Source organism: Pongo abelii, chromosome 19 (genome assembly GCF_028885655.2).
Source record: "Pongo abelii isolate AG06213 chromosome 19, NHGRI_mPonAbe1-v2.0_pri, whole genome shotgun sequence".
NCBI classification, from domain to species: domain Eukaryota; kingdom Metazoa; phylum Chordata; class Mammalia; order Primates; family Hominidae; genus Pongo; species Pongo abelii.
In genome coordinates, this window is record NC_072004.2 from 83630259 (window position 1) to 83654633 (window position 24375).

At 44.0% G+C, this 24375-nt stretch overlaps 2 protein-coding genes across 3 annotated transcripts in view; one reads left to right on the forward strand and one right to left on the reverse strand.

Moving 5' to 3' along the window:
- Positions 1-24323, reverse strand: SLC16A6 (solute carrier family 16 member 6). 2 transcript variants are annotated; one of them, XM_063718917.1, is made up of 7 exons: positions 24113-24323; positions 19154-19288; positions 11109-11347; positions 6907-7050; positions 5606-5734; positions 3805-4620; positions 1-2315 (listed from the first exon to the last, which is right to left on the reverse strand). In XM_063718917.1, the coding sequence occupies exons 3-7, from the start codon at positions 11338-11340 to the stop codon at positions 2065-2067; spliced, it is 1572 nt and encodes a 523-aa protein (XP_063574987.1). In that variant the 5' UTR covers positions 11341-11347; positions 19154-19288; positions 24113-24323; the 3' UTR covers positions 1-2064. The 2 variants fall into 2 exon arrangements, with proteins under 2 accessions (XP_063574987.1, XP_002827801.3); XM_002827755.5 differs by lacking the exon at positions 19154-19288.
- The window catches only part of ARSG (arylsulfatase G), a 151002-nt gene that overhangs the window by 7595 nt on the left and 119032 nt on the right, over positions 1-24375 (forward strand). The window lies entirely within an intron of this gene.

Genomic DNA, 24375 nt, shown 5'->3' on the forward strand with positions numbered 1-24375 from the left:
TTTAAATAAAAAATCCATAAATTTATTGCAAATCTAGAAGTACCAGAATGTCACTAATACAGAACAGATCAGCAATCTTGTTTGTATTTTCTTCCAAACATTTAAAACCTTGATTATTGACATACTGAAATTGGCATACATTTTGTTTTCATGCAGATAACAGAATAGACATGGAGCAGATCCCTCAGAAATCAGTTATAAATATTAAATTGTATTGAACATTCATAGTAAAAAATATGTCGTAAAGTGCTGAAGTCATGTAAGTCTGCAAAACTGCCACAAGCTCAAAGTTCTTCTCAAGCAGTGACAGAGATTTGCTACATCCACCTTGTTTTAGATTATGCCTGTTTTTGACAGACACTTTGTCATTTCCTCCCCCACCCTCCCCAGAGTTTTATAGATTGTCCTATTTCTATGGCTGATAAGATGCTCTACAAAATGTAGCAGGTGGTGATGAACTATGCCACTTTCATTTCAGTGCAGAGAAGTATTCAAGCTTGTGTGTACCTGTAACCAAACTAGGCTTGTTATGTTTTTCCCCCTGAGTTGTCATAAATTAACATTAACGATGAGTAAAGATGGAGCAGCAAGCACTGACCATCACCTGCAGGGTGAGATTGTGGTAAAATAGGTGAGTAAAAAGTCCACCTATTATCCTGACAGTTGCCCTCCTTACAGAAAACTGCTAACGTGAGCAATACTATACATGTAGTGTAACTCCAAAAAAAAAAGGAAGAATAAAACAAACAAAACAAAACAATGACCAGTTACCCAATACCTCTGGCAACTTAGAGCAATCAAGTCATGAGTTATAGAAGATGTAAATTGCAACTTGTAACTCACTATAACATAATTGTCTCTGTTATCCCCATGTGAAATACAGAAATGCTTCAATAATTAGATGGTTTTTTCTTTAAATCAGAAATGCTTTAACAGTTCACTGAAATATAATTCTGATCAAAGAAGTTCCTCAAGTAGTCTTAGATGATAAAACAAATTATTTTTGAAAGCTAAGGCGATTTGCTATCCATTATTTTTTCCCCTTTAATAGCACACGTTGCCCCTAATCAAATGGAAGAATCATGACAACTTGGCCTTTTATGAAAGTATTTTTACAAGATAAGACGTATTCTGTGAGGCATTTAAAGGATTGCAGAAAGGAGGTAAAAATGCTGCTTATGTCTCAGATTTTATTTCTTTTGATTACTTTAATCATCCTAGAATAACTTAATAATAAATAGTGGTTTAAATTAAAGACACTACAGTCATATATTTCTGTGTAACTAAAAGCAACAGGAAACACATTTTTAAATGCCATTTTGTATATTCTGTACTGAAACACTTCTGGTAAGGACTGGCCATAAAAAGAAGTGGTAATCTTCACATTTATGAAGTTCAAGTTATATATATATATACTTAAAATTTGTTTATTAGTAAAATGTTTGGTCTTAAACTATATTTCATTTCCAGCAAGCAGAGGCCGTAATTTGTTAATGGGAACCTTGGTATTTTACAAAGGGTTTAACAAAAACTATTTATTCATAGTTCTGAAAATTAGGAATTTTTAAAATGATTGAAGTCTTTTTTTTTTTTGACTGGCCAATTTCATTTCAATGACCTGGGTTGGATGTTGTTTTATTCAAGATAGTAGTTTATTCTGACAAGACCATAGGAAGAAAGAAAAGAAAAAAAGAAAATCATTTATCCCACGTGAAAGCTTTTAAAACCACTTTGCCAGTTCATGTCACTATTTTAATATTGGAATGTGAACCAAAGAGTCTTTCTACATATCTTTTGTATTGCTACTGAATACAGCCAGATTTATATATGGAAGAGTGCTTGGTTGTTTTTTGTTTTGGCTTTAAAAACAAGCAAAAAAAAAAAAAGCTTAAAACAAAACAAAACAAAAACGATGTTGGTAGTGCTCTTCACATACACATTCCCTTTAAAATGTAGTTTTGAAAGTGGAGTAGAGGAGTTAGCTCCTCTACCTCCTTGTGTCCCCGTTGGGCCCACCCCATCCCTCTCCAGCCAACACAGTGGCTGTTGTTGTAAGAAAGTGTGTCATACTGGCTCCATTTGCACGTGAACTCTGTGCTCATTTTTTGCAAGATCCATTTCCAGAAAGTCTTCAGGTATGTCCTGTAAAGTCTTCCCACGATGGCTCACTACCTTTGTTTCACCTGAATGATGACGCTGGCACAGTCCCATCTTACACGGTCTCACCAGGGCGAGGCACACAGCAGCCAGGGCCATGCCAGCTGCGCAGGAGTAGAAGGCCCTGCTGTAGATCTTACTTTGGTCCACCAACAAACCTGGAAGAGAGCATGGCGTCCGTTAACAGCATACTTCCTAGATATAAGCCTCTCACCCAGGCGACCATCCCATTCAGAAGCCTCTCAGTTTCATTGCCTTCCTTGTTTTCTTTTGTGTTTCTAAAGAAAAATGGGTGTTAAAGGCAGAAATCTTTACTAGACTGGAGAGGAGAAAGAGACAAACACACAGTATACTTGTTCTTCTTGGGCTAAGTCTGTCCTAGCAGAGGACCTAAAACCTGGGACATTTAGATGCATACTTCTTTGAAAAGGTAATATTCTTAGGTAGGAAGGAATTATATTATTTTCACTTGAGTTCACTTTAGGTATTTTTTTTTTTCAGACAGAGTTTTATTCTTGTTGCCCCAGGTGGAGTGCGACGGTGCAATCTCAGGTCACTGCACCCTCTGCCTCCCAGGTTCAAGCGATTCTCCCGCCTCAGCCTCCCGAATAGCTGGGATTAGAGGCGTCTGCCACCATGCCCAGCTACTTTTGTATTTTTAGTAGGGACGGGGTTTTGCCATTTTGGCCAGGCTGATCTGGAACTCCTGACCTCAAATGATCTGCCCGCCTCATCCTCCCAAAGTGTTGAGATTAGAGGCATGAGCCACTGCGCCCAGCCCACTTTAGGTATCTTTTGACAGGGGGTACAATTCTAATCCCAAACACTTTAAAGACCCATTTGGGATCTAAGTTATGAAACATACCTATGTCCCTCCTACAAGGAAATATTCTGTACAAATCAATTAGGTATTTACAGAGTGCTGCTATCCATTCCCAAATACCTTTCCTAAGAAAGGAAGATGACTTACAGAAGTCCGTTAGTTCTATCATTCCAAAAGTCAGGTGGGCTCTGAAGGTGATAAATCCATGAGTTCTTGTCTAGCATGACAGAAGGCAAGGTGACAGAAAAAGCCTGGGTTGGTGGGTGCGGTGGCTCACACCTGTAATCCTAGTACTTTGGGAGGCCAAAGCAGGCGGATCACGAGGTCAGGAGATTGAGACCATCCTGGCCAACATGGTGAAACCCCGTCTCTACTAAAAATACAAAAATTAGCCAGCCGTGGTGGTGGGTGCCTGTGGTCCTAGCTACTCAGGAGGCTGAGCCAGGAGAATCACTTGAATCTGGGAGGTGGAGGTTGCAGTGAGCCGAGATTGCACCACTGCACTCCAGCCTGGGCGATAGATCGAGACTCCACCTCAAAAAAAAAAAAAAAAAAAAGCCTGGGTCAGTCTGGACTACAGACACAGCTTCCAGTCCTGATTCAACCACTAATTTACCATCTGACCTTTGGTTTCAATTCTTTGGCCTTCAGTTGCCTCATATTTAAATCAAGAGGGCTGGATCAGGTAATCTCTAATCCCTAGCAGCTCTAAAATTCAATGGAAATATAAAACGGCAGTAAATTTTCTTATGGCTTGAACAGGAAGCTAGCACAATTCATACGGGAAAGTAGACAAGCGTTTGTATTTTGTGTATTTAAATTACCTGCAAGGGGCGGTCCAGCCAGTCCTGCTATGCTCTGAATGAAGACGTAGACCCCAGCTGCAGAAGACATCTTCTCAATGCCCACTACATCATCCTCAGCAAGCAGTGGAATGTGGGTCCCTGCTATTGTTCCAACCATAAACCCAAAAAATATGCTACATGACATTAGACCCCAGAATTCAGTAGCAAAAGTAAAGGCAAACAGAGACACAGTCAATAAGATGACGCAGATGAGCTCAATGTAAATCTTACGAATGGGCTCTCTGTTGAGGACAAAACCAGCTCCGATCCTCCCGAAAACTTCTGCAATGGCCATCGTAGATAATAAAAAAGCAGCACGGTCCTGGTCAATGCCCAGACTAATGCCCAGAGGAATGATGTACAAGGAAGGTGCAAAGAATCCCAGTGTTGCAAAGAGACCAAATAATGCATAACAAATAAAACTTTTCTCTTTCAAAATGGAGAAGTCTAATAGTGGGGCTTTCTTTTCGCTTGGCCTGGGGCTGGTCTTCACCAGAACCTGCTGCATGTCGGCCTTCGGCTCCAGTTCCGGGTTAGTGTGAGTAGGCACATTTTTAGGTGAGGTAGTTAGTTCTACTCCTGAGTCAATGGAGTCTATTGAGGTTCGTGTTTTCTCATTTTCAAGCATATACTGCGCTTCTTTCCGATTTTCCTGGATGACTATTTTCGGTGACCCTGCTCCTCTGATGATGATGGGTCTGAGCAGTGCTCCGAAGATGACAATGTTTAACTGTAGTAGGCCCACGAAGAGGAGGCTGTATCTCCAGCCAATGCGCTCCTTCAGAGCCATGATTGCTTGAATAGGCAGGAGTGCAGAAGAAATAATATAAGGTCAATAATGGACTCAAGACCCGGGAGAAGCCATCAAGAAGAAATATGGATCCAGATTTTGTTATAAGTTCTATGGAAATTTATTATACTCAGCAGTATGAATGTACTCAATCTTTATTTATTTATTTATTTTTTGAGACGGAGTCTCACTCTGTCACCAGGCTAGAGTGCAGTGGCCCGATCTCAGCTCACTGCAACCTCCACGTCCCGGGTTCAAGCGATTCTCCTGCCTCAGCCTCCCGAGTAGCTGGGACTATAGGCGTGCACCACCACACCCAGCCAATTTTTGTATTTTTAGTAGAGACAGGGTTTCACCATGTTGGCCAGGATGGATCTCCATCTCTTGATCTCGTGATCTGCCTGCCTCGGCCTCCCAAAGTGCTCGGATTACAGGCATGAGCCACTGCACCTGGCCTTTTTTGGTGTGTTTTAAGTAAAGACAGGCTTTCGCCATGTTGGCCAGGCTGGTCTCGAACTCCTGACCTCAGGTGATCTGCCCACCTCAGCCTCCCAAAGTGCTGGGATTACAGGTGTGAGCCACTGCACTCAGTTAAAGATTTTGTTTTGAGATGATCTACACACAGATAAGAATGCTGTCTTTATTAGCATAATCTAAATCCACATTGAATGTAGCTTTTTTGAAAAACGAGAGGACATAACAGGTGAACAATTGCAAATTACTAGATTATTCTGGAATGCATGTATCAAGAAAGCCCTACCACTGCATATGTGCCCAGTTAGGAACTGAAACCTATTATTAAGGTGGTCTGAATACCTAAAGTGGGGGTTTAGGAGGACAGATTCTAAAAATGAGCTGGAGAAGAGACGTAAATAACCTCTCATTACACATACACTTAAAGTCATCCATACTGTTGGCAAAAGTTAGCGTAGCAAGAATACCTGAGTGGCGTCCCTCATCCACATTCATAGACTGTTGTAGTCCACCTACCTGGTGCGAAAGCAAACACAGCGAAACATTCTCCTGTGGAAGCAACTGCAGTGACTATGGAACGTCTTTTGCCAAAATATTGTGATAGGATGGTTACAGTTGGGAGAAAACTAAAGCAGTATCCCAGACCTGTGAAAGAGAAGTCAAAAAAGCCAATGAGATCCACATACTGCTTGAGACTGGAAGAATGCATTCAAAGATCTGGGATTTTTAGTTTTGCTTTTTGAATCTTAATTTCTAAGAGCCAAGTAATTCATTCTGGACAAAGGTGATGTTGCAAAGAAAAATGGGTTTCATTAAAGGTCTGGATAAACTTCAGTGGTTGTTTGGGATACTAAAAGTATAACCTTTTTTTTTTTTTTTTACTTTGCAACGCTTTTTTTCAAATTTATATAATTCACAATGGATGAAACTATTATTGCATGAAATTTTATATAAGATTTGTATCTAGAAAGAAATAAGTCATTTCATATGTGCAGAAATACAGGAAAAATTTAAAGTCTGCAAATCTTAATAACTGTGTGTGTGTGTGTGTATCTATCATCTATGAGGAATATATGGCCTCCTTTTATTGTTCATTTCATTTTTTTTTTTTAAAACAGACAGGGTCTTGCTCTGTTGCCCAGGCTGGAGTGCAGTGGTGTGATCACAGCTCACTGGAGCCTTGACCTCCCAGGCTTAAGTGATCCTCCCACCTCAGCCTCCAAAGTGATAGGATGGTTACAGCTGGGACCACAGGCATGCACCACTATGCTTGGCTAGCTTTTATTTTTTGTAGAGATGGGGTCTCCCTATGTTGCCCCAGTTGGTCTCAAACTGCTGGGCTCAAGCGATCCTCCTGCCTCAGCCTCCCGAAGCGCTGGGATTACAGGCAGGAGCCACCATGCTGCCTACTCCTTTTAAATGGCAAAAGGTTTTCTTAGGCCCCCAAGAATAAGTCTGGCATGTTGCACTTCCCCTACAGCCCTGGATCCTCAGACACTGATTTGAGAAATACTGGCTACAGAAATTCATCTTACTTTGTAAAAATGCTATCTTTTGGCTGTAAATATAACAAAAGAGAAGTTATTATCATCTTTGGTGAAGATCAAACAAAAACTCTTGGGCACTTGAGAACAAGTTCCCAGGTCCCCTGAAGTCCATATAGCTCAGTTCAAAACTACTGATCTGAGACACTGTTAATGTTAAAGAAAAAAAAACAAAGAGAAAGAAATATAGTTTGGCTTTAATTTCCTCCTTCCCCTTCCTTGTTCTTCAAACTAAGTGTCTAGACAACTTCTGAGCCAAAGAGGAACACTTACCAGAGATGATGCCGATGGTGACGTACATATGAGAAACCTCTTGTGAGAAGGAGGCGGCCACCATCCCGGTGCTGACAAGTAGCCCCCCCAATATCACCACCAGACGGTGTCCGAAACGATTGCTCAGGACTGTGGCGAGGGGAGCTGCCGGGAAAGAACAAAACGATATTTTAACTCACAGAGGCTTCAGGGTTAGCTGCCATAAGACTCCTTCCTCCACATCTTGCACATGGAGAGATGATGTCAAATATAAATACGGCCGGGCGCAGTGGCTCATGCCTGTAATCCCAGCACTTTGGGAGGCTGAGGAGGGAGGATCACTTGAGCCCAGGAGTTCAAGACCAGCCTGGGCAACATAGTGAAACCCCGTCTCTACAAAAAATACAAAAATTAGCCAGGCATGGTGGTGTGCACCTGTAGTCCCAGCTACTTGGGAGGCAGAAATGGGAGGATTGTTTGAGCCTGGGAGGCAGACGATGCAGTAAGCCAAGATTGCACCACTGCAATGCAGTAAGCCAAGATTGCACCACTGCTCTCCATACTGAGTGACAGAGTGAGACCCTGTCTCAAGAAAAAACCAAACCAAACCATAATACATTTCATGCAAAGTCAGTGCAGGAATTATTTTACTATTTGTTCAAATTCAACACGATTTGTCAGACTCCTGAAAGAGAAAGCCAGAATAACAGTATAAAACTTTTATCTATATTTTTAGATGACTCTGACTCACCATGAGCATCTATAAAATTAGATATGTATTTAATTTATGTTATTCTATAATAAAAATTTGTTTTCCTATGATTGCTTGAATTATTTTTTCTCTACTCACTACTTTGGATTCTTTTTAAAAAGCTCCATTTGGGGTCAGGTTCTAGTTCGTTTCTTTTTTTTTTTTTTTTTTGAGATGGAGTTTTGCTCTTGTTGTCTAGGCTGGAGTGCAATGGTGTGATCTCAGCTCACTGCAACCTCCACCTCCTGGGTTCAACTGATTCTCCTGCCTCAGCCTCCCAAGTAGCTGGGATTACAGGCGTGTGCCACCATGCCCAGCTGATTGTGTATTTTTAGTAGAGATGAGGTTTCTCCATGTTGGTCAGGCTGGTCTCAAACTACTGACCTCAGGTGATCCGCCCACCTCGGCCTCCCAAAGTGTTGGGATTACAGGCGTGAGCCACTGCACCCGGCCTAGTTAGTTTCTTTACAGGATGAAAGAACGTGAATTCTAAGTTATGTACTCCTGAAGGAGAGTTGCTATGGGATAGATAATTGAAAGTGAATCATCATTTGCTTAGCTTCTATAAGCTGTATCCCCTAGGACATTTAAATCTGGCAAATTAGTTTCCTAGTTATAGGTTACTTAATATTAACTTGACAACAGTGACATAAGTGAGCCATTGAGAGTTGGGTCAAGGAACAACAACATGCTAGAAAAGGAAGTGGGAAAAAAAGGATTCCATTTTTTTTGGGTTAGTCTATATGTATCTACTATGTTAAATATTAGAATACAGAGTAATCTTGGATGTAGCTCATAATAAAACCACTCTCATCATTTTGAGCCAGTATGTGGGCTCAAAGCATTAACAACTAGAATAATAGCATCTGGAAGAATTATCTTCTAGTATAATAGTATTAAGTGGAAATTTCTTGTTGACTACATTTTTATTTTTAGTTATAAAAGACCTAAAACTTAAGCTTTGGGATTTTCTTTTTATTTAGATGACCAAACGTAACATTTTAGTCCTAATTCATTTGTTATCTTTCTAAGAAGGTAATTAAGCATTCCACAATTTAAAAATTAAGTTATCTTGGCCGGGTGCCGTGGCTCACACCTGTAAATCCAGCACTTTGGGAGGCCGAGGCAGGCGGATCACGAGTTCAGGAGTTAGAGACTAGCCTGGCCTACGTAGCAAAACTCCGCCTCTACTATAAAAATACAAAAAATTAGCCAGGCCTGGTGGCAGGTGCCTGTAATCCCAGCTACTCGGGAGGCTGAGGCAGGAGAATCACTTGAACCTGGGAGGCGGAGGTTGCAGTGAGCTGAGACTGCACCACTGCACTCCAGCCTGGGCAACAAAACGAGACTCCGTCTCAAAAAAAAAAAAAAAAAATTAAGTTATCTTGATACTCACTTAAAATAGAACCAAGAACTACTTCATGAAATTTGTAAGGGATAGTGTGAGAACTAACAAGATAAATTTCTCTCTCTTTTTTTTTTTGAGACAGAGTCTTGCTCTGTCTCCCAGGCTGGAGTGCAGTGGCACAATCTCAGCTCACTGCAACCTCTGCCTCCCAGGATCAAGTGATTCTCCTGCCTCAGCCTTCTGAGTAGCTGGGATTACAGGTGCCCACCACCACATCCGACTAACAAGAGAAATTTCTACCTTACCCAAAGGGTAAAAACATGTAGAACTGCCTTGTAAAGACAGTCTATGGCTAAAAATGGACTACGTTTAAAGAAGGGCTTTAATTTCAGCAATAACTTCAGAGATAACAGTTCCATGACAGGGTGTAAGGGTAAACTTCGGGAAGTTTAAGGTCAGCCTCGTTAACTTTCTTTATTTTTTTTATTTTTTGAGATGGGGTCTTGCTCTGTTGCCCAGGCTGGAATGCAATGGCATGATCATGGCTCACTGCAGCCTTGCCCTTCCAGGCTCAAGTGATCCTCGCTCTGCAGCCTCTTGAGTAGCTGGGATCACAAGTGTGTACCACCATGCCTGGCCAATTTTTTATTTTAATTTTTTGTAGAGATGGAGTCTTGCTATGTTGCCCAGGCTAGTCTCAAACTCTGGGGCTCAAGTGATCCTTTCATCTTGGCCTTCCAGAGTTCTGGGATTACAGGCATGAGCCACCATGCCCAGCTTGGTTAACTTTCTGCGGTGAGTTCAACAGCCCTTTTCTCTTGGAAAACCCTTGGCAATTATTTCTGACAGACCAATGAACTCATGAGACCTGGCATGTATATCCAATAGCCCTTTATGGGACCAAGTGAAGATTAGTATGTTAAAAATGATACTGAAGCCCCATTTTATTTTATGCGATTGTGTCTGGGAGTATATTATGTAATGACGAATCAGTGAAGTCCTTTAGGGAAACAGGTGCTTGGAATTCAGAAGGTCTCCTCAGAACAATATTTGTAATTTCACCTTATCTCCTTGTACACATCTCATTTTGCTTCATGCCTCCACATTTACATGTTTCCACTTGGAATTATGAGATTGGGGCCTGGGATGTCAGCAATTATTATTATTATTATTATTTTTGAGATGGAGTCTCACACTGTCGCCCAGGCTGGAGTGCAATGGCACGATCTGGGCTTACTGCAGCCTCCACCTCCTGGGTTCACACGATTCTCCTACCTCAGCCTCCTGAGTGCTGGGATTACAGGCACATACCACCATGCCCAGTTAATTTTTGTATTTTTAGTAGAGAGGGGGTTTCACTATGTTGGTCAGGCTGGTCTCAAACTCCTGACCTCGTGATCCACCTGCCTCGGCTTTCCAAAGTGCTGGGATTACAGGCATGAGCCACCGCGCCCGGCCGCAACTTTTTTCTTTTTTGAGACAGTGTCTCGCTCTGTTGTCCAGGCTGGAGTGCAGTGGTGTGATCTCAGCTCACTGCAACCTCCACCTCCCGGGTTCAAGCAATTCTTGTGCCTCAGCCTCCCAAGTAGCTAGGATTACAAGTGCAAACCACCGTGCCTGGCTAATTTTTCTATTTTCAGTAGAGATGGTTTCATGGGGTTTCGCCATGTTGGCCAGCCTGGTCTTGAACTCCTGACCTCAAGTGATCCACCCACCTTGACCTCCCACAGTGCTTACAGGCGTGAGCCACTGTGCCCGGCCATCGGCAACTTTTTGATGTTGCTTCTTAGACAGTGACTATATCCTCACATCCTCACAAAAGGAGGTTGACTGCACTCCTCAAGGGAATCTACAGAATCCTAAGAGTGTGCAGACAGCAGATGTTTAATACATGTGTGTTAAATTGAAGGCTGTCATGGCTGGCAAATAAGGCTTTTTTCTTCAGTGCCTTTTGTTTCTTGCCAATCCTCAATGCTCTGAAAACCCTGTTAGTCGGGGCTAGGAAGGACCAACAAGTGTATAAGGGAATGAAAGCATCACAAACACACCAACTAACATTACCAAGGTAGCCAAATTAAAAGGGACCTACACTTACGTCATGGTTAGGCCGAAAGATGTACTAACCTGAAAATGTTAAGACAAACACACAGATTGAGATTATCCATGAGATCCTGCTATTGGATTCATTAAAACTGTCCATTAAGTCATTAAAGAAGACACCAAATGTCTTGATGATGCCGTAGGTGAAGACTTCAACGAAGAAAAATGAAACAGCTACCGCCCAGCCCCATCCTCCATCAGGCACTTCAGTATACACGTTGGCTTTGGAACAAAGCTTTAATTTATTTTGGGTCATTCTTAATCTGAAAGAAAAAGTTAAAAACAATTCAGATCAGCAATAGCATGAGGATTGATGATTCTCATACTCTAAAGCAAACATAACAGATAAGAACTACTTACCCCATTTCTTAAGTTGTAGAATATTTATTTACTTATTTATTTATTTACTGAGATGGAGTCTTGCTCTGTCATCCAGGCTAGAGTGCAGTGGTATGATCTCAGCTCACTGCAACCTCTGCAATTCTCCTGCCTCAGCCTCCCAAGTAGCTGGGACTACAGGCATGTGCCACCACACCCAGCTAATTTTTTTTCTTTTTCCTTTTTTTTTTTTTTTTTTTTTTTGAGACAGAGTCTCACTCTGTTGCCTAGGCTGCAGTGTAGTGGTATGATTTTGGCTCACTGAAATCTCTGCCTCCCGGGTTCAAGCGATTCTCCTGCCTCAGCCTCCCGAGTAGCTGGGATTACAGACGCTCACCATCACATCCGGCTAATTTTTGTATTTTTAGTAGAGATGGGGTTTTGCCATGTTGGCCAGACTGGTCTCGAACTCCTGACCTCAAGGGATCCACCCGTCTTGGCCTCCCAAAATGCTGGGATTATAGGCATGAGCCACCACACCCGGCTGATTGTTGAATATTTCAATCATGTACAAGTAGTATAAAGTATTTGGATAATTTTATGCATATATATGTATATACAAATCTTGGTATTGTACATGGGGCCTCCCAAAAAGAAAGTTAAATGGGAAAAACAAACAGACATGAAGAACCAGAGCAGAATATTTAGAAGCATATTAAAGGACACCAAATGGCCACCAGACCAAGTATTAATGCTGACCTTGAAGGACTCAACTTAGGAAAAAAAAGACTGAATTGACCATAAAGAATGTTGATCAGAAATGAAGGCTAGAAAATGGAGGCTGAAAAGCAAACATTGGCCGTGCATCCAGCACCTTCCACTGAGTAAGTGTTTGAGATACCATAAGCGTCTCTGCTTGATGTCCCTGGCCACCGCGATCACCCAGCCAACTCTTCTTCCCTGCCATTTTCTACTCAGTAAGCAATATTCTGATTATGATTTGGTGTTCCATGTGGATGTACCTACACAGACACAATGTCACTATAAATCAAAATGAGGGCATTCTGTCTTCTGGGAGTTTGTTAAGCAGGAGTAATTTCCTCAAAGTTGACCACCACTTAGTATATTAGCAATTGAATTTCCAAGTACATGATGATACTCTAGAATATGGTGTCTGAATAAGGTACTATTATACAAGCCTGTAGGGCCCCATCTGGACACCAGTTAACTGAGTTACCCCTAACCTCACTGTGCCTCTCCATTCAAACTGCAACAAACATCAGAACAAGCTGGCCTGTCTTAACACCACTAAGGAGACACTGACATTGACATTGACATTGGTTTAACTGAAGTCTTCTGGATTGGGCTCTAGCACATGAATACTGTCTTTTTCAAAGCCTCTGTAATTACATATACTTTGAAACAGTCATGTGTATTTTTAGCCTAACTAAAAATTAATGATATCTATAATAATCAATGAGTCCATGGTCTTAGAGCTCTTAATGGCAACCAACCTCAAGTTTAAGAATTCTTTACGGCTGGGCGTGGTGGCTGACACTGTAATCCCAGCACTTTGGGAGGCCAAGGCGGGTGGATCTCCTGAGGTCAGGAGTTCAAGACCAGTCTGGCCAACATGGCAAAACTCCGTCTCCACTAAAACTACAAAAATTAGCTGGGCATGGTGGCAGGCACCTGTAATCCCAGCTACTCAGGAGGCTGAGGCAGGAGAATTGCTTGAACCTGGGAGGAGGAGGTTGCAGTGAGCTGAGATCATGCCACTGCACTCCAGCCTGGGCAACAGAGCAACACTCTGTCTCAAAAAAAAAAAAAAAAAAAAATTATTTACATATGACCCAAAGCAATCTACAGAGTGGATTCCTATCAAAATACCAATGACATTCTTCACAGAAATAGAAGAAAAAAATCCTAAAATTTGTATGGAACCACAAAAGATCATGAATAGCCAAAGCCATCCTGAAAAAAGAACAAAGCTGGAGGCATCGCACTAACAGACCTCAAAATATATGACACTACAGTAATCGAAACAGCATGGTACCGGCATAAAAACAGACACACTGACCAATGGAACAGAAGAGAGAACCCTGAAATTAATCCACATGTCTACACCCAACTGATTTTTGGCAAAGGTGCCAAAGACATTCATTGGAGAAAGTTCAGTCTCTTCAATAAATGGCACTTTGAAAACTGGATATCGATACAAAGAATGAAACTAAATCCCCACCTTTCACCCTATACAACAATCAACTCAAAATGGATCAAAGACTTAAATGTAAGACCTAAAACTATAAAACTACTGGAAGAAAACATAGGGGAAACACTTTAGGACATTTGTCTGAGGAAAGATTTTTATGAATAAGACTGGAAGAGCACACACAACAAAAGCAGAATTAAACATGGGATTATATTAAGCTAAACAGATTCTGTGCAGCAAAGGAAACATACCAACAGAGTGAGGCCAGGTATAGTCACTCACGCCTATAATCCCAGCACTTCGGGATGCCAAGGAGGGTGGATTGCCTGAGCTAAGGAGTTTGAGACCAACCTGGGCAACATGGTGAGACGCCATCCTTACTGAAAATACAAAAAATTAGCTGGGCCTGGTGGCACACACCTGTAGTCCCAGCTACTTGGGAGGCTGAGGGACGAGGATTGCTTGAACCCAGGAGGTGGAGGTTGCAGTGAGCTGAGATCATGCCACTTCACTCTAGCCTGGGTGACAGAAGGAGACTCCGCCTCCAAAAAAAAAAAAAAGAATGAAAAGAAAACCCACAGAAGGGTAGAAAATATTTGCAAACTATTCATCTGACAGGGGATTAATAGCCAGAATATACAAGGAACTCAAACATCTTAACAGCAATCTGACTTAAAATGGGTGAACAGGCTGGTGGCAGTGGCTCACGCCTGTAATCCCAGCACATTGGGAGGCTGAGGCGGGTGGATCATGAGGTCAAGAGATCGAGACCATCCTGGCCAACATGGTGAAATCCCGTCTCTACTAAAAATACAAAAATTAGCTGGGCGTGGTGGCATGCGCCTCTAAACCTGTAGTCCCAGCTACTCGCGAGGCTGAGGCAGGAGACTCACTTGAACCCGGGAGGTGGAGGTTGCAGTGAGCCGAGATCGTGCCACTGTACTCCAGCCTGGTGACACAGCAAGACTCTGTCTCAAAAAAATAAGTAAATAAATAAAATGGGTGAATAATCTTAGCAGACATTTCTCAAAAGACATACATATGGCCAACAAATATATGAAAAAATGCTCAACATCACAAATCATTAAGCAAATCAAAAGCAAATTTGAAATGCAAATCAAAAGCACAGTGAGGTATCATCTTACCTCATTTGGGATGGCTATGATCAGAAGACAAAAAATAACAAATGCTGGCAAGGATGCGGAGAAAAGAACTCTTATACACTGTTGGTGGGAATGTAAACTAGTACAGCCAATAAGGAGAACAGTATGGAGCTTCCTCAAAAAACTACAAATATAGGAACACTTTTACACTGTTGGTGGGACTGTAAACTAGTTCAACCATTGTGGAAGACAGTGTGGCAATTCCTCAAGGATCTAGAACTAGAAATACCATTTGACCCAGCCATCCCATTACTGGGTATATACCCAAAGGACTATAAATCATGCTGCTATACAGACACATGCACACGTATGTTTATTGCGGCACTATTCACAATAGCAAAGACTTGGACCCAACCCAAATGTCCATCAATGATAGACTGGATTAAGAAAATGTGGCACATATACACCATGGAATACTATGCAGCCATAAAAAAGGATGAGTTCATGTCCTTTGTAGGGACATGGATGAAGCTGGAAACCATCATTCTCAGCAAACTATCGCAAGGACAAAAAAACAAACACCACATGTTCTCACTCATAGGTGGGAATTGAACAATAACACTTGGACACAGGAAGGGGAACATCACACACCGGGGCCTGTCATGGGGTGGGGGGAAGGGGGAGGGATAGCATTAGGAGATATACCTAATGTAAATGACGAGTTAGTGGGTGCAGCATACCAACGTGGCACATCTATACATATGTAACAAATCTGCATGTTGTGCACATGTACCCTAGAACTTAAAAAAAAAAAAAAAAAAAAACTACAAATAGGACCAGGCGCAGTGGCTCACGCCTGTAATCCCAGCACTTTGGGAAACTGAGGCGGGAGGATTGCTTGAGCCCTGCAGTTTGAGAACAGCCTGGGTAATATAGGGAGACGCTGTCTCTACAAAAAAGTATAAAAAAAAAATTAGCAGGGCTGGGCATGGTGGCTCATGCCTATAATCCCAGAACTTTGGGAGGCCGAGATGGGTGGATCATGAGGTCAGGAGTTCAAGACCAGTCTGGCCAACATAGTGAAACCCCATCTCTACTAAAAATACAAAAAAAAAAAAGGCTGGGTGTGGTGGTGGGCGCTTGTAATCCCAGCTACTTGGGAGGCTGAGGCAGGAGAATTGCTTGAACCCTGGAGATGGAGGTTGCAGTGAGCTGAGATTGTGCCACTGCACTCCAGCCCGGGTGACAGTGCGAGACTCTGTCTCAAAAAAAAAAAAAAAAAAAAAAATTAGCGGGGTGTGGTGACACATACCTGTAGTCCCAGCCACTTGGGTGGCTGAGGTGAGAGGATTGCTTGAGTTGAGGCTGGAAGCTTGAGGCTGCGGTAAGAAGTGATCACACTACTGCACTCTTGCCTGGATGACAGAGCAAGACCCTGTCTAAAAATTTTTTTTTTTAAGTTGGCTGGCGTGGTGGCTCACACCCATAATCCTATCACTTTAGGAAGTCGAGGTGGATGGGTCACTTGAGGTCAGGAGTTCAAGACCAGCCTGGGCCGGGCGCAGTGGCTCACGCCTGTAATCCTAACACTTTGGGAGGCCGAGGCAGGCGAATCACGAGGTCAGGAGATCGAGACCATCCTGGCAAACATGGTGAAACCCTGTCTCTACTAAAAATACAAAAAAATTAGCCCAGGCGTGGTGGCGGGTGCCTGTAGTCCCAGCTACTCCGGAGGCTGAGGCAGGAGAATGGCGTGAACCCAGGAGGCGGAGCTTGCATTGAGCCGAGACTGCACCACTGCACTCCAGCCTGGGCGACAGAGCGAGACTTCGTATCAAAAAAAAAAAAAAGAAAAAAGGCCGGACATGGTGGCTCACGCCTGTAATCCTAGCACACTTTGGGAGGCCGAGGTGGGCGGATCACCTGAGGTTGGGAGTTTGAAACCAGCCTGACCAACATGGAGAAACCCCATCTCTACTAAAAAAAAATACAAAATTAGTCGGGTGTGGTGGCGCATGCCTGTAATCCCAGCTACATGGGAGGCTGAGGCAGGAGAATCACTTGAACCCAGAAGGCAGAGGTTGCGGTGAGCCGAGATCGTGCCATTGCACTCCAGCCTGGGCAACAAGAGCAAAACTCCGTCTCAAAAAAAAAAGACCAGCCTGGCCAACATAGCAAAACAGTGCCTCTACTAAAAATACAAAAATTAGTAGTAGCGCGAGCCTGTTATCCCAGCTACCCAGGAGGCTGAGGCACGAGAATCACTTGAACCTAGGAGGCGGAGGTTGCAGTGAGCTGAGGTCACACCACTGCACTCCAGCTTGGGCAATAGAGTGAGACTCTGTCTCAAAAAACAAAACAAAACAAAAGCTGGGCGCAGTGGCTCATGTCTGTAATCCTTTGGGAGGCTGAGGCAGATGGATCACTTGAGGTCAGGAGTTTGAGACCAGCCTAGCCAACATGGTGAAATCCGGTATCTACTAAAAATGCAAAAACTAGCCAGGTGTGGTGGCACATGCCTGTAGTCCCAGCTGCTCAGGAGGCTGAGGGAGGAGGATCACTTGCACCCGGGAGGCAGAGGTTGCAATGAGCCAAGATCGTGCCACTGCACTCCAGTCTGGGTGACAGAGCAAGACTCTGTCTAAAATAAATAAATAAATAAATAAATAAAATAATAAATAAAATGTAAAAAGAAAATTCTTTACAATTATACAATTGTATACAGGTGAATTTTCAGGGTCAGGGTGCATTATGTCCTTTATATCCTTTTCCTAGCCATAAGTTGTTGGGTCAAAGTTACTAAGGCAAAGGTTTTATTGAAAATAGAAGGCAACTGAAAAATAACACAATACAACCTCATCTATCCAACAGACTTGCTGGTTTTCTATTTTTAAAATCTAATGTTCTGAATTTACTCTACAAATCTTAAAAAGCAGCAAATCTGATCTAACTTAATATCATTCATCCTATTGAGAGCGCCATTCCCACTGTAGCCTAGTACTTGGGAAGGACCATATATTCACTTTATACTCTATTACGGCTAAATATTTGGTTGATTAAAATAAGGCATAAGATGCTGTAAGATGAGTATGCTCTTTGCAGCAAAGGCCTTTGCATTTTGATGTGTGTTGATATGTCATAAATTATATGCTCACAAAATCTGAGGTCTATTTCTCTTTGTACAACCCCATGTCCCTGGACCCCACCTGAACCTTGTACACAGCTTGTATTTATTTTTGCAATAAAATACCTATCAGGTGCCAGGTCCTCGCTTTCACTATGGGGGCACTACAGTGAAAAGACCAAGAGATGGTCTCTGCTTCCATGGACTAAAATATTTGCTGATGATGACGCTAAGGAAAATGAATGCATCTGAAATGCATCCTATGTAAATGATTCAACCACATCTTGCCAGAGTACAGAACATTTCTGACAAGCAGTCAGGACTCAGTAGCTACTAAGTTCAAGGTCAAATTGGCACAGTTGTTCTAACCCAGAAATGTGCCCAGAAGGTCTTAAGAGTATTAATGGAGGGCTCAGGACCACCTTGAGACAAAACATATAGTGATAAAATTTGATAAAGACCCTAGAGAGACGTGGAGTGCAGTGGCACGATCATCTGCAGCCTCAAAACTCCTGGGCTCGTGCTGGGCGCGGTGGCTCACACCTGTAATCCCAGCGCTTTGGGAGTCCGAGGCGGGTGGATTGCCTTAGGTCAGGTTTCGAGATCAGCCTGGCCAACATGGTGAAACCCCGTCTCTACTAAAATTACAAAAATTAGCCTGGCGTGGTGGTGCGCGCCTGTACTCCCAGCTACTCGGGAGGCCACGGTGGGAGAACTGCTTGAACCCAGGAGGCAGAGGTTGCAGTGAGCTGAGATTGTGCCGCTGTGCTCCAGCCTGGGTGACAAGAACGAGACTCCGTCTCAAAAAACAAAAACAAAAAAACTGCTGGGCTCAAGTGACCCTCCTCAGCCTCTCAAGTGGCTAGGACTATAGGTATGTGCCACCGTGCCCAGCCAATTTTTTTATTTTTTATTTATTTTTATTTTTATTTATGTTTTGAGATGGAGTCTAGGCTGGAGTGCAGTGGCATGATTTCAGCTCACTGCCACCTCCACCCCCCGGGTTCAAGCAATTCTTTGCCTCAGCCTCCCAAGTAGCTGGGATTACAGACGCCCGCCACCATACCCAGCTAATTTTTTGTATTTTTAGTAGAGACAGGGTTTCATCATGTTGGCCAGGCCGGTCTGGAACTCCTGACCTCGTGATCCACCCCCCTCGGCCTCCCAAAGTGCTGGGATTACAGGTGTGAGCCACTGCACCTGGCATAATTTTTATTTTTTGTAGAGACAGGGTCTCACCATGTGGACCAGGCTGTGGATTGCATTTAGATGAGTGGGACCAGATTGCAGTTTTTGTATGAGCTGAGATTACCTGCCATCATGAGAAGGCTCTGTCTGGCCAGCACTGAAGTTCTGGTGCCAGCTGCCCCTTTCCTCTCTTCCCTTGCCTGTATCATCAGATGTTTACACTTGCAAAACGGATGGGGTTAGGATGAATCTGTAACCCCTGAACAGAGTAAGAATTATTGAATGTTAAAGCTGAAGGAGAAAATTGAGGTCATCTTTTTCAATTCCTTTTTGTAAAATCTTACTCATTTTGTAAAATCGGGAAACTGATCCCCAAGATTTGAAGGAACTTGACTGAAATAGCCCAGTACTGAATCTCCTGCTTTCCAGGGCTCCTGCTGTAAAAGCCTACAGGAGAGCATTTTATTGTATTTAATTTTTTTGAGACAGAGTCTTGCTATGTCACCTAGGCTGAAGTGCAGTGGCACGATCTTGGCTCACTGCAACCTTAGCCTCCCGGGTTCAAGCGATTCTTCTGCCTCAGCCTCCCGAGTAGCTGGGATTACAGGCGCCCACCACCATGCCCAGCTAATTTTTGTTATTTTTAGTAGAGATGAGGTTTCATTATGTTGGCTAGGCTGGTCTCGAACTCCTGACCTCAAGTGATCTGCCTGCCTTGGCCTCCCAAAGTGTGGGATTACAGGTGTGAGAAACAGCTGATACTTTCGAATTTAGTACTGAATTCTATTAAACAACTGATGGTTCAAGCCAAGCCTGGTGGCCCAAGGAAACTGAGCTCGGAGAAAGTGTAAATGCTAGATGGTTCTTGCAAACATGGGTGTAAAGTAGCGAGCTGGTCATTGCTTAGATCTGTTCTATGACAGCTGTTTAGAAGATGGTGGACTTTTTGTTTTTGTTTTTGGAGATGGAGTTTCGCTCTTGTTGCCCAGGCTGGAGTGCCATGGCACGATCTCAGCTCACTGCAACCGCCACCTCCCGGGTTCAAGTGATTCTCCTGCCTTAGCCTCCCAAGAAGCTGGGATTATAGGCGTGTGCCACCATGCCCGGCTAATTTTGTTTTAGTAGAGATGGAGTTTCACCATGTTGGTCAGGCTGGTCTTGAACTCCTAACCTCAGGTGATCTGCCTGCTTTGGCCTCCCAAAGTGATAGTATTAAACGTTAGACAGTATCTAAACAATAGTGCTGGGATTACAGGCGTGAGGCACCATGCCCAGCCTTCTTCTTCTTCTTCTTTTTTTTAATAGAGACAGGGCCTCCCTATGTTGCCTAGGCTGGTCTGGAACTCCCGGACTCAAGCGATCCTCCCACCTCAGCCTCCCAAAGTGATAGTATTAAACGTGTGAGCCACCTCGCCTGGCCAGATGGTGGACTATTCTATTTCCTTTCTGAGCCCCTGCTGGGAAGCTAATTCCTTAGTTTTTTTTTTAAAAACTCTGCTCTATGTCTGAGCTATTCTACTCTAGCTAGAGCCACGTATAACTTTCACGGGCATTCTTGGGTTTTTGGACAGAAGCTTTCTTTTCTTTTTATAACTGAGATCTCCATCAAGGAAAGATGACACCCTGAACCCTGTCCTACCCCCAAGGTTTATGCCTTTATCATCCTAAAGCATCCTATGTCCTATTATATTTAGCTTTGAAGATAAGACCACAATATAAAGTAATAACAGGATAACCTGGTTTCTAAACCTTCCTGGGTGATAATGTCTGTATTTAAGTGAAGTCATGCACAGGTCTTTCCTTAAAAAACCGAGTCATAAGGGGAGAAAGTGCTTGGTTGCAGAATAAAACCCTTCCCGGACTCTTCTCCTTTTTTTCTTTTCTTTTCTCTCTCTCTCTCTCTCTCTTCCTCTCTCTCTCTCTCTCTCTCTTCCTCTCTCTCTCTCTCTCTCTCTCTCTCTGTCTCTCTCCCCCTCCCTCCCTCCTTTCTTTCTTTCTTTTTTTTTTGGGGTGAGGGGATGGAGTCTCAGTCTGTCTCCCAGGCTGGAGCACAGTGGTGCGATCTCAGCCCACTGTAAGCTCTGCCTCCCGGGTTCAAGCGACTCTCCTGCCTCAGCCTCCTGAGTAGCTGGGATTAAAGGTGTGTGCCACCACGCCCGGCTAATTTTTTTTTGTATTTTTAGTAGAGACAGGATTTCACCATGCCGGTCAGACTGGTCTCAAACTCCTGACCTCGTGATCTGCCCGCCTCAGCCTCCCAAAGTGCTGGGATTACAGGTGTGAGCCACTGTGCCCGGCCTTCTCCTTTTCTTTTTTTCCATTCCTTCAGCAGAAGGCCAAACCTTCTGTCTCTGCAAACAAAGCAACTGAGGCCTGAATTTTGAACTCATTTATGCAGAAGCCTCTGTAAGTTCCAGAATATAAAAGTTTATCTGTCCACTTTGGTCTGTGGCCATGTGAATTTATCCGATGGGTAGAGATATTTTTCAGCTGTGTAGGGATCTAACTGGTGAGGCAAGCTGAGTCATCCCGCCCATCAACCCCTGCTTTACAGATGATGGAATTTAGGCAAATCACTTCACTTCCCCATTTTCAATGTCAATGTAAAATCAAGGTAAATGTAAAAAAGGGAGTTGAACTAGACTCTGATGAGCTTAGATCTCTTCCTGCCCTAATAGTCTATACTTCTATGACAGCCTTTGACCGTTACTTGCTTTAATCCTTCTAAGCCCTTTGAAGGCAAGGCCGAAGAGTTGGTCTTCTTAAAGCTCTTAGGCCATATTTGTTAATTTCTGTGTACCATTAACTGGCTGCACAGTTATGGAAACCACTGAATCCTGAACTTCTAGAACTTCTATCATCTGTAAAGCATGGGTTGTCAGGGGAGTCTCTCAAGCCTTTTCCAACTTACAAAACTCGACAATTCTGAATGGGGGTTCCCGGCAGCCATCTTCCCTTTACCCTAGTGTTCTTCTGGAGGAAGTACAATGACACAATCCACGGGCAGTTTGGAGGATTTCCTAGTAGCATGTGGTTAAGTGTCCCCTTAAATAAATGAATATTGGCTGGGTGCGGTAGCTCATGCCTATAATCCCAGCAATTCGGGAGGCCGAAGCAGGCAGATTGCTTGAGCCCAGGAGTTTGAGACCAACCCGGGCAACATAGTGAGACTGTGTCTCTACAAAAAAATTTAAAAATGAGGTGGGAGGATCGCTTGAGCCTGGGAGGTCGAGGCTGCAATGAGCAGAGATCATGCTACTGCACTCCTGTGATGGGAGTGAGACCCTGCCTCTAAACAAATAAATAAGTAGGTATCTTTCCAAAGGCTTGGAAATCGCTATCCTTGGGAATTTCACGATGATTTAATTTGTTGAGAGAAGATTTGGCCCGAGGGCATGAAAAAAATTGGATGATTGTAGACCATCAGAGTGTTATTCTAGGGTCAGCTAAGAGCAAGGTTCAAAACGCAGGCTCTGGATGGAAATGGGGTGGCTACTGTTGTAGGCAGACCCCGAGCAATAGCACTGCGGATTTCTCTTCTTCTTAAAGGCGTAGCCCGGAGAACAGCTTTGACAAGTTGTTTCTGGCCCAGGTTGTCAAAACCAGTCTATATTTGGCTAAAGTTCATCTGCATTCTCTATTTTAAAAAAATTTCCAGACCTAACCTGGATAGCTGCCTCACGATGTTGAATCACTGGCTACAACCGAGTCACCATTTTACAAGACTATGGTGTTGAAACCTGAGCCCCTAATTTAAGTGTCCTCCTCAGGAGTTCCACTGAGGAAAGTCCTTTTTCGGAAACCACAGAAGGAAAACTCAGGGTTAGTGGTACTCATTACACTGGAAGGAGCTTTTCCACTTGGCTGCATTGTTTATTTACATACTGTAAGTTCCTATTTTGGACACCCGTCCCTTAATTATGAGAAGAGGGGTTTCTATTATATCATCTGGCCGGATGTATTGTTGACCCCAAAAATGCCACATAACGGTGCTTGGGACATGGGGAGATGCATGGTTTAGAGATTTCAGCATAAGCACTTGGCATCTTTTTTACAAACAAGACACCTATCTTACCATGATTTGCAAAAACAATCAGATCACTGAGAAATCTCATTCCCGGGGTAGAAACCATCTCCTGCGAGAAGGAGCTGGCACGGAGTGTCTAACCGTGCAAACAAAACCGGCTTCCAGGTTGACAAGTTGTAATTGCTCTTCCCCAGTTGGCTCCGGGGAGCTTTTTCTAAGACTGACGCCCCCCGTGTTTGGTGACATTTTATATACGCCACCTAACAAACTTCTATGACCTGTCTTGCTAGGGTGGGGGGAATAAAAAGAAAAGACGACAACAACCTAGAAGGAAATAACCCGTTTCCCCTGCAAAACCATCTTCCCTTGCTACGGAACTGCTCGGCGACACCAGCGCTTTCCTGCGGTTGGCAGCCCGGGAACCTTGAAGTTGCGCGGGACCGGCCGTCAGCCGCTGACAGTTCTGACCGTCCAGGTGGAGGACCCGCACTCTGCCGGGAAATCCCCGCCTTCCCGCAGGGGACAAACGGTGGCCGCCCCAGGGAGTGCTGTGTTTGGGGGTCGGGGGAGGCAGGGAGCCCCACTTTCCCTCGCGCTGCCTCAGTGGCCGCCCTGCGTGCGCGCGCCAGCCTGGGGAAGGAAGGTACCTCTGACATTTCGCTCCTGCAACGCGCAGGCAACTTCATGCGGAAAATCCGCGGAGGGGCTGAGCCTGGAGCCCCCGACCCTTCCGACGTCCCGGAGCCCCCAACCCGGGGCAGGGGGCACTCAAAGGCCAGGCGTGCCTTTAGGTATCTTCCGGGACCCAACTGTACCAGGGTCACGGACATTTCAACTCTCAGCTACCCACACCGGCGCGAGCGCGTCATCCCGGTGGCCCTGGGCATTCCTAACTGTCAGAGCGAATATTTTTGGGAATAACCTCTCCAAAATGTGAAGATGTTCAGTGGTCTCCTCCGCCTCCCATCCCAAAAAAAGGCCCCAACACATTTTTTAAAAAACAACCCATACCCCACAATCAAACTTTTAAACATGTAAAATAATAAACCAACTCACCAAGTTAGAAGGGAAGAGAATAAACCCCAAAAGGCTCCCAATAAGGCGGAGGCTTGGCCTCCCCCTCCTTATAAGCCGCTCGGTAACATGAGAAAAGGATTAACCCCTTAGGGGGCGGGCCCGACTCTAGCGCAAGTTGGCTCGGGCTGGTGAGGCCGGAGCGCCCGGGCCCTCCACCCACTCCCGCGACTCGGGCACCCGAGCCACACCCTCCCCCCGCCCCCCACCCCGGCCGCCTGCGACCCGGGTCGTGCGTGCTACCG

What these genes read in the sequence shown, in the direction of transcription:
- SLC16A6 (XM_002827755.5), bottom strand. Translation starts at nt 11,340, where the DNA reads ATGACCCAAAATAAATTAAAGCTTTGTTCCAAAGCCAACGTGTATACT. An exon ending in CACCATCGGCATCATCTCTG is followed by an intron (nt 5,735 to 6,906) that starts GTAAGTGTTCCT and finishes TCTCTTTCACAG; the next exon opens with GTCTGGGATACTGCTTTAGT. An exon ending in GGCTGGACCGCCCCTTGCAG is followed by an intron (nt 2,316 to 3,804) that starts GTAATTTAAATA and finishes GCTCTCTTCCAG; the next exon opens with GTTTGTTGGTGGACCAAAGT.